Genomic DNA, 16,194 nt, shown 5'->3' on the forward strand with positions numbered 1-16,194 from the left:
ATGTCCAAGGTCATGAAGGATGCTGTGCAGCGCTTGGAGGCAGAGGAGCCGAGCGTGGCGCGGGCTGTGGTCCGCAGCACGGGGGGCTTTATCCTGGGCTTGTCCCTGGCCACAGCCTACGGGCTGCTGGAGCTGCTGGTGGAAGAGCATAGCCCCTGGGGCTGCCTGGCGGGCACCCTCACTTTGGCCGCCTTCCTTAGTCTGGGCATGGGATTCTCCCGCCAGGTCCGGGCCACTGTCCTTCTGCAGCTGCCCCAGGCCTTCTCCAGTGAGTTTGGCGCCCAGTGCAGGGGGTGGGCCCGGTGGAGGGGCTGGGGCAGGAGGGATCTTGCGGGAGAAGGAGGTCCAGGGAAGCCCTGCTGCCTTCCGTACGGCGCTTGTACCTGCTGCCATGGGCAAGGCTGCCGGCTTGGTTCCCACGGTGCTCTCTCCCCAGAGCAGGGCCGGACACTGCTGTTGGTGGCTGCCTTTGGGTTGGTGTTACAAGGGCCTTGTGCCAACACCCTGCGCAACTTCACCCAGGCCAGCGAGGCTGTGGCCTGTGGGGCAGAACTGGCCCTGAACCAGACCGCCAAAGTGCTGGAGAGGGCCAAGCAGCCCCTCGTCAGTAAGGCCACCCACCTCCACGGGCCCCCGAGCTCCCCTCCGCCTGCGCGTTCACAGTCCTCTGGCTCCATTCCTCTCTGTTGGTCCTGGGCCTCAACCTAAAAGCATCCAGCAGGACCCCCTGACCCTTGCTCTCTGGCCCGCTCCACTGCCAGATGGATTATCTCCCAGACCCCAGCATCTGGACAGCTCCCCTGCTCCACTCCCTACTCCAGGGCAATGGTCAGAACCAGTCTCTAGAGGAGGAGACCCAACCAGACCCCTGCCCCTGCCTCTCAGGTGCTCTGAACAAGATTAAAGCCATTGCCCAGAGAGCCAAGCAGGTGGCTGACCAGGTCCGAAAGTTCTTCCGGTCAATCATGGATGGCGTGAAGCACGTAGGTCAGCACGTTACCATGTCTGTTTTGGGGGGCCAGGATTTACCCAGTCCCCTCACCCTCACCCCTGTCTAGGACTTCTTGGGCCCTGCCAGAGTGCTAACTATACCCCACTGGATAAAGCACAGCCCAGCCCCTGACCATGGGCCTTTCCGGCCCCGGGTGCTTCCCTGGTGTTCCCCCCAACCCCCCTGAGAAGATGCTGCAGGACTCCTGGGTACCAGCCCCGAAGCCATTCCCAGCCAGGGCCCTGCGGAACGTGTGGTATTGGCTCCTGCACATCGGTGATGTGTGCAACTCGGAGCTGGGCAACCCCTACTTGAAGTGTGCTCGGGTCTTTGATGATGCCAAGGACAGCTGCATGAAGGTCATACCACAAGCCTACCACCTGTGCTTCGTGCTCATGCCCTTCAAGCTGATGCTCTGTGGACTTGCCAGTGGTGAGAGAATGTGGACTTACTGGTGGGAATGAGGGCCCGGCAAATGTAGGGGTCAGTTGGGTGAGTGGGCCCAGGTGAGCAGTAGTGGAGCCGTAGCGTGTATGTGCTTAGTCGTGTCTGACTCTTTGCGACCCCATGGACTGTAGCCTGCCAGGCTCCTCGGTCCATGGGATTTCCCAGGCAAGAATACTGGAGTGGGGTGCCATTTCCTCCTCCAGGGGATCTTCCTGATCCAGGGATCAAATCCACATCTCCTGCTTTGGCAGGCAAATTCTTTACCACTGGGCCACCTGGGAAGCCCCCTTCCGGGGACTGATGAGGGGCAATAAATATGGGACCAACAAGGATGTTGGGTGCCATGCAGGATGAGGGAGCAGGTAGGGGGAAAACCAATGTGGAGGGTGGGGTAGTAAGGAGAAGCCAACAGGTTTTGAGCTGATGTGGAGGCCAGCAGGAACAGTGAAAATTCAGGAGGCCCTGTGAGAGCAAGGTCTCTGGAGATTGGAGAGACAGGCTGCGTCTCCTTGCCCCTCCTGACACTCAGTCTTGGCTCTCAGTGGTCCAGGTGTTCTGCATCATCCCTGGCTATATCCAGACCTTCCTGCGAGAGACCATGAGTACCCGTGAGTGATTCCCACCTAGCCCTACTCATGCAGTGCTCCTCGGAGGCCTCCCTCCCTCATCCCGGCATGTGTCAACCCAGGAGTGCTCCCAGTCCACAGATGAGAATTCAGGAAAAGACCTCCAGAGGTTACCCAGGCCAATGTCCACGTCGTACAGATTAGGAAATTGGGGCCCAGTGAAGAGAGGGTGCTTCATCAAAGCCTGACTTGAGAGCAGGAGCTGGGGAGAGAAGCAGGGCCCCCTGTTCCTTGTGAAGGCAGAAGCCTGGTGCTAAGCGTGCATCGGCCATGGCATAGACTGTGGAGGCTCTGTCCCCTCCTCAGTCCACTGTAGGTCCCCACACTGGGGGTTTGTAGCTGACCTGGGAGCCATGGGACCCCTGGGCTGGCCAGGCCCCTCCAGGGTGCAGCCCTGCCCCCTTGTAACTCTCCTTGCTCACATCTCCCCTGGACACGGGGCCTCAGCTGTGAGGAATTTGATTAACCGAGTGCGTCAAGAGTTTGAGTTCAACATGACAGCCACCCATTACTTCTCTGTGGATCTAAACGCCTCTCGGAGCCTGTCCCAGGTAGCTCTGGACCTCCAGGAAGCCGTCGGCATGAAGCTGTACCGCATCCGAGAGGCCTTGGCTCTGATGGGCTACACCACACCTCTGCTGCTCCTGCTTCTTTACCTCCAGTGAGGCGCTGGAGGGCCCCCGCCAATGCAGGGGTGGGAGCTAGGGCTGTTGGGGGCCAGCTTGTCCCCATGGCATCCTGGGAGGCTGGAACTCATGGGCAGGGGTGAGAGTGGGGAGGGTGGTGGCCTGGGATGTCTGGTTGGGGCTGCTGAGGGGCCTCACGTGTGTCCTACCAGAGCCCTGTATTACCGATACGGTTACCTGAACTGGGACAGTTTCGACAACATCTACATCACCAGCCAATTCCTGCGCATGGAGGCTGTCCGCTCCAGGGCAGGATTGCCCACGGTGCTGCCGCTCACCGCCCATGAGGCCAGACACTACATCCAGCCAGGCGAGGGCCCTGAGGACCCGGAGATAGGGTCCCTCCAACCCCACTGCTCTGCCCAGAAGTGCTGGGCACAGGCCTGGCTCAGGGCAGGGCCAGAGATGGGGGACGACAGAGAAAAAGAAAATTTCAGGCTCGGGAGGTGGGGGAGACACAACCCTGTCCTTGGGAAGCCTCAGCCTAAAAGGGGGGATGTCTCAGAGCATGCAGACAAAGAGAAGAGGGGCAGGTGATGCTTCTGGTAGCACCCCGGATGTCAAGACAGAGGGAAGGATGGGTGGAGAGTAGATGTGGAGCAAGGGAAGTGAAGCTGGGGAGGCTTTTGGGGGTGGTGAGCAAGAATGTGCATGCATGCTGATATGGAGGTGATGCAGCCAGCAGGAGGTGGGGAGCGGTGCTGTCTCTGAAGTGGGGGGCAGGGAACCACATAAGGGTATCAGGGATGCCTTAGAAGGGGGGATTCCTGGAGACTGAAAATTGGCCACCGGGTCAAGGTGGAGATACTAGGTATGTATCTCGAGCCACAGAGGCCCTGCCCAGGAAGAGTGCTTCCTTCCCACTCTTGCACAGGGGTCCTCACAGCTTCCGTATCTTCCAGGTGAGCAGACATGACCCAGTCTGATGAGGGGCAGGAGCTGCCTCCAGGAGGGAGGTCTCTCTAGGAGCTAGGGTCTGGTGGGAAGGAGAATTGCGGAGAGTCCTCCTGACCAGCCCTCCCCCATGCAGGCTCCATCTTCTTGTCCCGGTGGGAGCAGATTTTTTGCATCCTGGCGATCTTCCACCTTGCCCGGCACCTCTTCCTTGTGTTGTTCCTGGTCTTCCTGGACTATGCCGTCTTCTGGGTCCTGGACCTGGCTCGGTACCACCTGCAGGGGGAGGTTGTGGCCCGAAGTGAGTGCCCAGATTTCCCTAGCTTCCTTAGTCCTGGGGGATGGCCTGAATGTCCCCCTGTCGCTGCTACTTACCAGCCGCTGACATTGCCTGTCCTCCAACCCCATCCTCTGCCTGGTAACCCCTGTGCCCAGTTCAAGATTACACCATAACACAGTAGAGGAAAACACAAGCTCTAAAGTCAGACTGGCCTGGGGTCAAATCTCAGCAGTGTCCTTTACCAGATGGTGACCTTGAGCAGTTTGCTCAACCTCCCGGACCTTCAGTTGCCTCATCTGAACCATGGAACAGTAATGGTAGCAGCTTCTCTGGGTGGCTCTACATAGATGAGACCACATGTGTGAGTGCCTGGTGGACCTTGGATTAACAGCATGCCATAAACCACAGAACAGAGTTAATCTAATCCTTTATACCAGAGGCCCAGCAGAAAAAGTAAAAAAAAAATCAAAAACTCGAAACGATCAATAAAGCCCTTAGTTCAATACCTGCTACACAGTCAGTGCTTAACAAATGCTTTACTTTTGAAAAAATTTTTAAAATTTGATTGAAGTGCAGTTGACTTACAATGTTTTAATTTCTGCTGTACATCAAAGAGATTCAGTTATATGTAAATATATATCTATTCCTTTTCATATTCTTTTCTATTATGATTTATCACAGGATACTGACTACAGCTCCCTGTGCCACACAGTAGGACCTTATTTATCCATCTTATATATAACAGCTTGCATCTGCCAATCCCACACTCCCAAACCTTCCCTCTCCCAACAAATGCTTTAAAATAAATGTTTCTGGGTGGTCATGGAGTCTGGGCATGGACCCACAGGCTATCAAGGTCATTTCAGATCTGGTGGCCTGAGAAGGCAGACCACGTAGGTACCAGTGCCAGCCAGTTCTGGACCATGGAGCCAGGCCTAGTTTCCAGGAGCTGATGCCGGGGCCTGGAGCACCATGAGGGGTGCCTGGGGGTCCCTGGGGGGCTTCTGGTGGGGCCTGGGGGTCATCTCTATGCTTTGCACCATCCACCTGCCACCCTCCAGAAGATGTGGTCTTTTGTGCATGGTGGAGTGGGCAGCTTCCAAGAACACCCCTCACACAGGGTCTTGGTGCCCAGGCCCTGTGTTCATGTCCATAACTGTGGAAGGCACTGGCTCCACGGGGAAGATTTACCGCGACCTAGTATCGGCATTCAATGTCCTCCAGCAAGGCAACATCACCGTCCTGTCCCGACGCTGCCAGCTGCATCCCTCAGAGCCCAACTCCACTGGTTACATAGTCATCGGTATCCACACCTCCGAGGGCGCTGGGGGGACAGACACAGTTCAGGGCATGAGGGGCACAGTCCGCTGAGGGTGAGTGTGGCTGGCACCTGGTGCCCCCCAGCGGCAGCTTACTGGGTCTGCTGTGCCCCCAGGCGTCATGTATGGCCTTTGCTTCTTTGTCACTTTGTTCGGCAACCATGTCAGTCGGCTGCGGCGGCTCATCTGTGCCTCCTACTACCCATCTCGGGAGCAGGTGAGGGGCCAAGGCCAGCTCCTGCTCCCCCTCAAGGGGGCTAAGCTCCTGGCTGGCTGTCTTGGTTTGGGGGAGTTCAAAAGCCTTCTGCAGCCCAGCGCTCTCCCTCTGGTTGAACCCCAAAGCAAATGACCTGGACCACAGAAGGGAGAAATGGTGCCTCTTGAGATAAAGCTTGCTTCCAAAGATTAGTTAAAACCCTGGGGAAGGGGACTTCCCTGGTGGTCCAGTGGCTCAGACTCCATGTTCCCAATTCAGGAGGCCCAGGTTTGATTCCTGGTCAGGGAACTAGACCCCACATGCCAAAACGAAGGATCTGGTGCAGCCAAATAAACAAATTAACAACAAAACAAACAAACAAAAACCCCGGGGGACAGGAGCCATGCTGGTGTTGAGGTGGGAATGAAAACCTGCCATTTGTTTACTTACTCATGACTCATTGAGCACCTACTGTATGCCAGTCACCATGCTGACAGCTTCAGGGATGCAGAGATGAACCAGACACAGTCTCGAGGCAGGTTTTAACAAGACAGTTACAATGGAAAAAGTATTTTTAGGAAATTCCCTGGCCATCCAGTGATTAGGTCTCCGAGCTCCCACTGCAGGGGGTGAGAGGGTGAGGGTGCGATCCCTGGTTGGAGAATTAAGACCCCACAAACCTCGGAGCACAGCCAAAAAAAAAAAAGAAAGAAAAAAGTGTTTTTATTAAGGGATAAATAAACTGCTATGGAAACCCAGAGGAGGGGATGGGTGCGTCCACCTAGGGAAGCCCTGAAGTCTTCCCCCAGGAAGGGGCATTGAGCCAAGCCTACAAGGAGTCATAGGAAATGGAGAGAAGGTAAAGGTAAGGGGTGGGGTGAGTGCAGAGGGCATTCCAGGCAGACAGGATCAAGGGGACCCCATCCTTGACTTCCCCTCCACCAGGAGAGGATCTCCTACCTCTACAATGTACTTCTGAGCCGCCGAACCAAGCTGCTGGCTGCCCTGCACCGATCAGTGAGGAGACGGGCAGCTGACCACGGCCACATGAGCATCCTCCTGGTGTTGGCCGGACGGTAAGCCCACTGTCTTTCCTTATAGGAAGTGGAGTGAGAGGGAGTAGAAAAAGAACCAGAGGTCAGAATGGATCCCTGTCCTTCCTAGGTGTCCAGAGATTTAGTTGAAGACGGTGCTCATTCATGAATGGATTGGAGATGAGACTCTGTAGGGGTGGGGAGTCAAAGGAGGAGGAGGACAGGAAGAAGGGAGGTTCTTGTTATAGTCGGAGGGATGGAGGTTAGATTGTAGGGAGACCTACCTTTGATTTGGAGGGTGATACGGAATGAAGCAGGGCAAAGACTAATAGAGTTTTGCCAAGAAAATGCACTGGTCATAAAAAACACCCTCTTCCAACAACACAAGAGAAGACTCTATACATCGACATCACCAGATGGTCAACACCGAAATCAGATTGATTATATTCTTTGCAGCCAAAGATGGAGAAGCTCTATACAGTCAACAAAAACAAGACCAGGAGCTGACTGTGGCTCAGACCATGAACTCCTTATTGCCAAATTCAGACTTAAATTGAAGAAAGTAGGGAAAACCACTAGACCATTCAGGTATGACCTATATCAAATCCCTTATGATTATACAGTGGAAGTGAGAAATAGATTTAAGGGACTAGATCTGATAGATAGAGTGCCTGATGAACTATGGAATGAGGTTCGTGACATTGTACAGGAGACAGGTATCAAGACCATTCCCATGGAAAAGAAATGCAAAAAAGCAAAATGGCTGTCTGGGGAGGCCTTACAAATAGCTGTGAAAAGAAGAGAAGTGAAAAGCAAAGGAGAAAAGGAAAGATATAAGCATCTGAATGCAGAGTTCCAAAGAATAGCAAGAAGAGATAAGAAAGCCTTCTTCAGCGATCAATGCAAAGAAATAGAGGAAAACAACAGAATGGGAAAGACTAGGGATCTCTTCAAGAAAATCAGAGATACCAAAGGAACATTTCATGCAAAGATGAGCTCAATAAAGGACAGAAATGGTATGGACCTAACAGAAGCAGAAGATATTAAGAAGAGATGGCAAGAATACACAGAAGAACTGTACAAAAAAGATCTTCACGACCCAGATAATCACTATGGTGTGATCACTGACCTAGAGCCAGATATCCTGGAATGTGAAGTCAAGTGGGCCTTAGAAAGCATCACTATGAACAAAGCTAGTGGAGGTGATGGAATTCCAGTTGAGCTATTTCAAATCCTGAAAGATGATGCTGTGAAAGTGCTGCACTCAATATGCCAGCAAATTTGGAAAACTCAGCAGTGGCCACAGGACTAGAAAAGGTCAGTTTTCATTCCAATCCCAAAGAAAGGCAATGCCAAAGAATGCTCAAACTACCGCATAATTGCACTCATCTCACATGCTAGTAAAGTAATGCTCAAAATTCTCCAAGCCAGGCTTCAGCAATATGTGAACGGTGAACTTCCTGATGTTCAAGCTGGTTTTAGAAAAGGCAGAGGAACCAGAGATCAAATTGCCAACATTCGCTGGATCATTGAAAAAGCAAGAGAGTTCCAGAAAAACATCTATTTCTGCTTTATTTACTATGCCAAAGTCTTTGATTGTGTGGATCACAATAAACTGTGGAAAATTCTGAAAGAGATGGGAATACCAGACCACCTGACCTGCCTCTTGAGAAATTTGTATGCAGGTCAGGAAGCAACAGCTAGAACTGGACATGGAACAACAGACTGGTTCCAAATAGGAAAAGGAGTACGTCAGGGATGTATATTGTCACCCTGCTTATTTAACTTCTATGCAGAGTACATCATGAGAAACGCTGGACTGGAAGAAACACAAGCTGGAATCAAGATTGCCAGGAGAAATCTCAATAACCTCAGATATGCAGATGACACCACCCTTATGGCAGAAAGTGAAGAGGAACTCAAAAGCCTCTTGATGAAATTGAAAGTGGAGAGTGGAAAAGTTGGCTTAAAGCTCAACATTCAGAAAACGAAGATCATGGCATCCAGTCTCATCACTTCGTGGGAAATAGATGGGGAAACAGTGGAAACAGTGTCAGACTTTATTTTTTTGGGCTCCAAAACCACTGCAGATGGTGACTGCAGCCATGAAATTAAAAGACACTTAATCCTTGGAAGGAAAGTTATGACCAACCTAGATAGCATATTCAAAAGCAGAGACATTACTTTGCCAACAAAGGTCCGTTTAGTCAAGGCTATGGTTTTTCCTGTGGTCATGTATGAATGTGAGAGTTGGACTGTGAAGAAGGCTGAGCGCCAAAGAATTGATGCTTTTGAACTGTGGTGTTGGAGAAGACTCTTGAGAGTCCCTTGAACTGCAAGGAGATCCAAGCAGTCCATTCTGAAAGAGATCAGCCCTGGGTGTTCTTTGGAAGGAATGATACTAAAGCTGAAACTCCAGTACTTTGGCCACCTCATGCGAAGAGTTGACTCATTGGAAAAAACTTTGATGCTGGGAGGGATTGGGGGCAGGAGGAGAAGGGGACGACAGAGGATGAAATGGCTGGATGGCATCACTGACTCAATGGACGTGAGTCTGGATGAACTCCGGGAGTTGGTGATGGACAGGGAGGCCTGGCGTGCTGCGATTCATGGGGTCGCAAAGAGTTGGACATGACTGAGCGACTGAACTGAACTGGAGAGGATGAGGGTTAGTTAGGCCGGCTGGGCTGGCCTGCTTTTTAAAAAATTAATTTAAAAAGTGTAATATAGTTGATTTACAATTATGTGTTAATTTCTGCTGTATTATATAGCAAAGTGATTTAGCCATCCACACATATACACTCTTTTTTAAAAAAAATATTGCTTTTTGTTATGGTTTATCACAGAATATAGAATAAGGTTCCCTGTGTTATACAGTAGGGCTTTGTTATTTACCATTCTATATATACTAGTTTGCATCTGCGAACCCAAAATTCCTACTCCATCTCTGCCTTTCCCCCTCCCCTTGCAACCACAAGTCTGTTCTCCATGTCTGTGAGTCTGTTTGCCCATGTCTGTGAGTCTGTTCCTCCATGTCTGTGAGTCTGTTCTCCATGTCTGTGAGTCTGTTTGCCCATGTCTGTGAGTCTGTTCCTCCATGTCTGTGAGTCTGTTCCTCCATGTCTGTGAGTCTGTTTGCCCATGTCTGTGAGTCTGTTCCTCCATGTCTGTGAGTCTGTTCCTCCATGTCTGTGAGTCTGTTCTCCATGTCTGTGAGTCTCTTTCTCCATGTCTGTGAGTCTGTTTCATAAAAGTTCATCTGTGTCATATTTTAGATTCCACAAATAAGCATTATCGTATAGTACTTATCTTTCTGGTATGAGAATTTGGTATGAGAATCTTCAGGTCCATCCATGTTGCTGCAAGTGGCATTATTGCGTTCTTTTCCTGGCTGAGTAGCACTCCACAGTACACATGCGCCACATCTTCATCCGTTCATCTGTCCATGGACATTTAGGTTGCTTTCACGTCTTGGCTGTTGCATATAGTGCTGCTGTGAGCATAGGGCTGCATGTATCTTTTTGAATTATATTTTTGTCCAGATATATTGAGCTGACCTGCTTAGTGTCTGGGACCCCTCTCCTCAGGTGTTCCTGCCTGGTTCCATTTATCAGCTACTTCAGCCAGCATCAGACCTACTGCCTGGGCTGCGGGCAGCCACAGGACGAGGGAGACACAGAGAATTCGGTGGCCTGCAGTACCCCAGGCTGCAGAGGTGAGAGTTCCGGGGAGGATGCCTCTGCTGGGGCTCTCAGCATTTGTATGTGACAGTCAGCTTTTATAACTTCTGTACCTCACCTTTTGTACCCCTCCCTTCGTTATGACGCATGTCCTCATTTACACAGAACCCTCAGGTAGCTCATTTTCTCTGTGTGCCTTAATCCTTCAGTGCAAGTAGAATTCCTATGCAAGTGGTATTGCAGCAGTTCCCCAGAGTGCATGGTTTGATGAATGGTCTCCCCCTTGGGTGGAGTTGGGGAGGCAAGGGCTGAAAGCTCGGGAGCACAGTGCTGGGGTCGGGGTGGGGGAACAAGTTCAATTCCTTCCCTCCTGGCCTCCTCCAGGTCTCTTCTGTCTCACCTGCTTCCGTCTCCTGGGCAACAGCTGCTCCGTGTGTGCATCTCCCCTCTCCTACCAGGAGGAGCTGGATCTAGAGCTGTGAGTCTCAGGCAACATGGGGTGGCTGGAGACTGTGGGGGCAGTGGGAGTGGCCACCCCTCCTGCAGGACCCCTGTAGGCTACTGAGATGGGAGGCTTCTCCAGAGACTCCAGTGATGAGGAGGGCCCCCGCCTATGGCTGGCTGCAGCTCACCGAAAGGGTCCTGAGCAGGAGGCGCTACTGCGGCAGCAGCTCCAGGAAGCTCTGGGCAGGACCCTCTCATCGGATTCCATGTCGGAATCCAGGTGAGCGGAAAACTTCAGGAGTTGGGGCTGGGAGGCCTAAGCACGTTCAGTCACATTTATCAAGGGTTTCTTGGGTGCCTGGCGCTCTGCTAGAGCTGGAGAGATAAAAGGAGTGGGGGGGGAGGGAGGTGTGCCCCATGCCTGCTGTGTCAGCACCCCTGCCCCGGGGTGAGTGGGGGAGAGTGACATCAAGTAGATAAGTGACAATGTAGACAGCGCCCCAAATGAGGAGTGAACCAAGCTCTGGGAAGCACAGAGGACTGAACACTCAGTTTGGGATGGAGGCTTCACGAAAGAAGTCAAAAAAATTGGTGGGCTTGATTTTCACTCACAGAGAGCCAAGTATATCAAATGCTGTGAGATTATCAAGTAGGATGAAGCCTGGAAGCCAGAGGGTTTGTTAGGCTGAGGAGTGCAAGAGAACATTCCAGGGGGAGGCTTGTGTGAGTCTGGAGAATATGGCACACTTAGAGGTGGGGGGAGGGTCAGGGAGAGGTGTATGTGTGGCTGGGTGGAGACAGCAGAGCATACTGGGAGATGAGGTTGGCCATCAAGGCAGGGAGAGGTGGGAGAGGGCCTCAGTTTACCATCTGAAGGTCCTCAGTCAGAAAGTGATGTTATTTGTATTTGTCTTTTGGGACAATAAGCTAAGAAGGCAGAGTGGAGGCAGGGTGGGAGCAGGGAGACCAGAGAGGAGGCTGTTTTAGCTCAGGAAAAGTTGGTGATGGCCTCAGGATTGAGGTGCTGAGAATGACAGGGAGCTTGTTTGGAACTGGGTAGTGTTAGGGCAAGAGGAGAAACAGGTTCTGCAGAAACAATGGCCCAGTTCTAGACCTTTCTGGTATCTGTAGGGAATCCACTGGGAATGCCCAGGGGACAGTTAGAAAAGGGCAGGGCTCTGGGCCAGAGGTATCTTTTGGGGGGTTGTTGACTTGGAGACTGAGAGAGATGAGCTGGATCACCCTGGTGGAGGGCAGGGCAGCAGAGGAGGGGGCAGGGACAGGACCCTGAGGGGCTCCATCACAAACCAAGGAGGGGAGAGACTCAAGAACAGAGAGCCAAGCAGATCCAATGCTGTGAGAGGATCAAGTAGGATGAAGCCTAAAGACTGGCCATTGAATTTGGTGGTCGAGAGATCCTTGGAGTGGCTTGTGGGACTATTTCTCATGGTGTGGGGAAGGCCAAAACCAGTCCTCATGGGTTGAGGGGGCGACTAGTAGAGAAGATCAGAAACAGGGTACTTGGCTCTGTGTCATGTTGCAAGAAGTTTGGGGATTCTTTTTTTTTAATATAACTGCTATAGTTTAAAAAAGGAAGCTTGATGGTAAAGAAGAGAGAGTTAGCTTCATAGAACAAGAGAGTAGCTTGAAGGGAACCTAAAAGATTTTTCTTTATCCAAGAAAAAGCTTGTTCTTTACCCAAGTATGGGGAGATTTGAGGATTTCAGAGATGAAAAAAGTGTTGAAGAGTGAGAGATGCCGGAGAGATGGGATCTAGGGCCAGGTGAACAGGGTGGCCTCAAATAGGACCGGGCTCGCCTGAGGCAGGAGGGGAGAGGGCATGTTCCTCCCAGCAGAGCTTAGCCTGCTCCAGTCTGGTGGCCTTGCTTTTCTCAGGGTGAGGGGGTGGGGGTGGGGACTGGGGGTGGGGATAGGAGGCATGCACACCTGCTGAAACAGTAAAGAATGGGGTTGGGAGTGGAATAAAGGTTTCAAGGAGTGGGTGGTGGAGGTTGAAATGCCTGCCTTGGGGAGTGTGCAAAGGAGCCAACTGGGAAGGTTAAGAGATTTCCAGGGAGCGTTCAAGGCTCAGATGAAGTTGAAAATCATCACGTGTAATGAGACTCCAGCATGCTAGGTTACGTGGTTTTCCCCAGCAAATGTGGTAGCCATGAATGGGCTTCCAGGGTTGAAGGCTTTTTCTGGGCAGGTCAGGAGATGATGGGGTGAGAATTGGGGTGCTTTAGTCAGAGTATCTAAGATGACTGGGGAAGAGAAAGGGGTTGAGACCCCAGGGGGCAGCCCAAGGTCCATGTGATGCTGGGGTGTTAAAGCAGAGGCCAGGAAGAATCCAGGGGATAAATCCAGAGAGTAGCCAAGATTGAGGGTGATGTCCGAGTAGGAGCAGAGAGGAAGGTCATTATGGCCAAGGAGGTTGAGGATTGGAAGTGTCTGGAATGTTGTGTTGGAAGAGTGTGCCCACCAGCGAGAAGGCAGCTGGGCCACAAGAGCGGCTCAAGTCTACCAGCACCCTGGATGCATATGGCAGGATGTCGGCAGGGCCTGGGGAGATAGGCAGAGCCCAGGAGTGTAGCTTCCATGGCAGCCAGGGGCTTTGCAATACGCCACAGGCATGCCAAGTCTGAGAAAGACAAGTAACCTCCACTTGGGAGGACTGAAGAGAAAACTGTCCAGTGGTCACATTCCAGTGTGAATGGGGCACCGGAAGTTAGTAATGAATTCAGAGGTTGAAGGGGAAGGAAAGTTTTATTTTAAGTGGTTCCAGAGGGCTCAATGAAGTTAAAAGCTGGGCAGCCAGGGAGGTACACTACAGCCTTGAGTGAGTATTATTTCCGAGGTCACTACTGGTTCTGCCCTTGCAAAGCACATGACCTTGGGCACATCATTGCCCACTCATCTCTCAGCCTAAAGTCAGAAGATATCTACAGACACACGCCGGCTTGCCTTGGAGGGGCCTGTGAGAGCCTCAGTGGCTTGGAAGATAACAGGAGCCAAATCTGAATAGACAGGGCAGGTGCAGGAGGCAGGAAGTCACCTGTGAAAACAGAATCCTGGTGACGGGGCCACCCTCTTCCTCTCCTTACTAGTGACCTGGATGAGGAGAAGGGGCTTCGGGAGAGAAGGCACAGGTAGCCACCCCAACCTGAGGCCCCGTCTGTCAGCAGCCCCCTCAGCCCCACTGACCGCCTCAGAAATCCTCTGCCCTCAAAGCAGTCCCCTCTCTTATTTCCCTCTCCTCCCCATCCCTCCCACCTACCTCCAAAATAAAGAAACCAAAGGTGGACACAAGCGTGAATCTTAAATTATTATTATTTCTTCCTGTCGCTTACACCCAAGGTGGGGGGCAAGGGAAGGGGAGGGGACAGGAGAGGGGGGACCGCCTCCCCCCTTAAGGCACTGAGTGGAGAAGCCGCAAGGGGGGGGAGGCCACACTGTCCTCACTCCCCGGGGCTGGGCCCCCCATCACCTGAAATGCAAAGAGGAGGCCCAGAGCAACCCGGCCTCCCCCTACCCCAATATATTACATCATCACTTTTTAAATAGAGACAAGGACTGGTCCCGCTACCCCCTCCCTGTGACCCCCCCCACTATTGGGGGTACCTGGGCAGCTGTGCAAATGGGCATGGGGGTGCATGGGAGGGAGGGAGAGCACCGGGCCCCTGAACCTGACCCTTTTAAGGAGGGGGGGGGGGCCGCCAGGCCAGGGAGGGGAAATAGTGCAAGGCAGAGCCCAGGCCCGAGCGGGGTCCAGCACCCAGCGAGGAAGGGGTGGGGGGAGATACCCCCACCCCCAGCAGAATTGGGTAGTTAAAAATCTGAAACTAGATTTCAACAAGACCAACAGAAAAGGCTATGTACAGAACGGGGGTGGATTCAATCCTAAGGGAAGAGTGAGGGAATTATTCTCCCCACCCCAACAGGGAGCCCTGGCAGGCAAGGGTCTGAGGGGAGGACTCCTTTCCCACAGGGCCGCAGCCTACTTTCCCTGGGGGCGGGCCAGCAGTTCGGCGCCCCGGCCTTGGCAAGGGGGCGCGGCTCAGCCGCTGGGTTGGTGGAGGTGGAGAAGGCGGCTCCCTGGCAGTGGCCGCCAGGGGCGCTCGCCCGCGCAGGGCACAGCCGCCAGATGGCGCCGGCCGGCCCGTTCTCCGCCAGGCTCCCCCCAGCCCCTCACCCGGTCCCACACCCAGCACCGCGCCAGCCCGGGGGCGGCGTGAGTCAGGGGCGGCAGCGGCGGTGGTGGCGGCTCGCACCTGGGCGGGGAGGAGGTGGGGAGGAGAAGAGGGTAGGACACCGCCCGGCCCGCCCTGCCCTCTGGCCCCGGGGAGGGAGCGGCGGGAACAAGACATTCCCTGCCCGGGGACGCGGGAGGGGAGGGGAGGGGAGGAGAACCGGCAGCGGCTCCCCTGGCTGGGCGGGGCCCTCCCGCTGCCCCCAGGGGCGGGCGAGCCAATCAGGCCACCCCGCCCCCTTCTCCAGGACCCCATGACTCAGCGCTGGGAGAAGGGCGGAGGGGGACTGGGATGGCTCCTTCCTTACAGGCCCAGTCCCCGTCTTTCAAGCTTTTACCTTGCTTTCCCCCACTTACCCATCCTTTGCCGCCCCCCTTTGCGTAATTCACTGCCAGGAAAAGGGAACAGAAACCAGGAAGGAGGGGTCTCGAAAGGGAGGGGCAGTCCTTCACCCCCTTACACAGCCAAAACCCCAAGGGGCATGGGGGCGGGGCAAGGCTTTGGTCCCAAGCCCCCCACCCCCTAGAAACCCGCATAGCCGAAGAGGGACCCCACAAATCAGAAATACATTATTGCTTCTACTCCCCAGGAGCAGCTGGGGACAGGGACCCCACCTTTACAATGGAGCTGTAAATATATACATAATATCATATGTATCACTCCTTGGGAGAGCACCCCAATCTGGGGAGACTCTGCCCCAAAACCTTCTCGGCTTGGAACTGGAATGAGGGCTCTGAGGGAAGGAGCCTATTTCCGATGCCAGGGAGACTCAGTGCCTGAACCCCCAGCGCCGTCTCTGCTGTATACATTCCCACTGCTTGGCATGGGCCGCCCCGGTCCCCGTGCTGCTCCAGCTCGGCCACTCGTCCCTCTTTAAGAGGTGTCCATGGCACCTTCAGCCTGAGGTGTGGTGGGTGCCCCCTCCTCCTCGTCGTCATCAGGGGGCCCTGGGGTGGAGTCTGGGGGCCCAGTAGGGGCGGTCGTCTCCCAGAATCGAGGCAGAGACAGGCGGAAGGTGTCCAAGTGACCGTTGGAGAGGTCGAGGCCAGCAGGGGACGAGGTGGCTGCGGAGGGCGGGGGGTAGTGTGGGGGTGCATCGTCCTTGCGGCGCCGCCGGGTGCGCACCTCCAGGCAGTTCTGGCCCTTGAGGTGGCGCTGCAGGTGGTCCTCCTTGGCGAAAGCCTTGTGGCACAGGTGGCACTCGTAGGGCCGGTCCCCTGTGTGCAGGTGCATGTGGTTCTTGAGGTCGTAGCTGTGCAGGAAGCGGGCTGGGCAGTGCGAGCACGAGTAGGGGCGCTCTCCGGTGTGCTTCCGCATGTGGATCTTCAGCTTGTCATTCCTGGCACA

At 53.8% G+C, this 16,194-nt stretch overlaps 2 protein-coding genes across 6 annotated transcripts in view; one reads left to right on the forward strand and one right to left on the reverse strand.

The window, feature by feature from the left end:
• Positions 1 to 13,750, forward strand: DCST2 (DC-STAMP domain containing 2). The gene is made up of 15 exons (XM_055587068.1): positions 1 to 268; positions 437 to 607; positions 886 to 987; positions 1,226 to 1,423; positions 1,981 to 2,046; positions 2,512 to 2,725; positions 2,903 to 3,060; positions 3,781 to 3,945; positions 5,060 to 5,227; positions 5,360 to 5,460; positions 6,385 to 6,515; positions 10,061 to 10,188; positions 10,538 to 10,631; positions 10,737 to 10,877; positions 13,705 to 13,750. The coding sequence occupies exons 1-15, from the start codon at positions 1 to 3 to the stop codon at positions 13,748 to 13,750; spliced, it is 2,151 nt and encodes a 716-aa protein (XP_055443043.1).
• The window catches only part of ZBTB7B (zinc finger and BTB domain containing 7B), a 16,405-nt gene continuing 13,433 nt past the window's right edge, over positions 13,223 to 16,194 (reverse strand). For 3 of the 5 annotated variants that reach the window (XM_055584102.1, XM_055584103.1, XM_055584101.1), the window contains exon 3: positions 13,223 to 16,186. In XM_055584102.1, the coding sequence (XP_055440077.1) occupies positions 15,721 to 16,186 (466 nt within the window). In that variant the 3' untranslated portion in view covers positions 13,223 to 15,720. The remainder of the gene's footprint in view (positions 16,187 to 16,194) is intronic. The other 2 variants (XM_055584099.1, XM_055584100.1) reach the window with 1 other exon arrangement.

The sequence above is a fragment of the Bubalus kerabau genome, chromosome 6, assembly GCF_029407905.1.
Source record: "Bubalus kerabau isolate K-KA32 ecotype Philippines breed swamp buffalo chromosome 6, PCC_UOA_SB_1v2, whole genome shotgun sequence".
Taxonomy (NCBI): domain Eukaryota; kingdom Metazoa; phylum Chordata; class Mammalia; order Artiodactyla; family Bovidae; genus Bubalus; species Bubalus kerabau.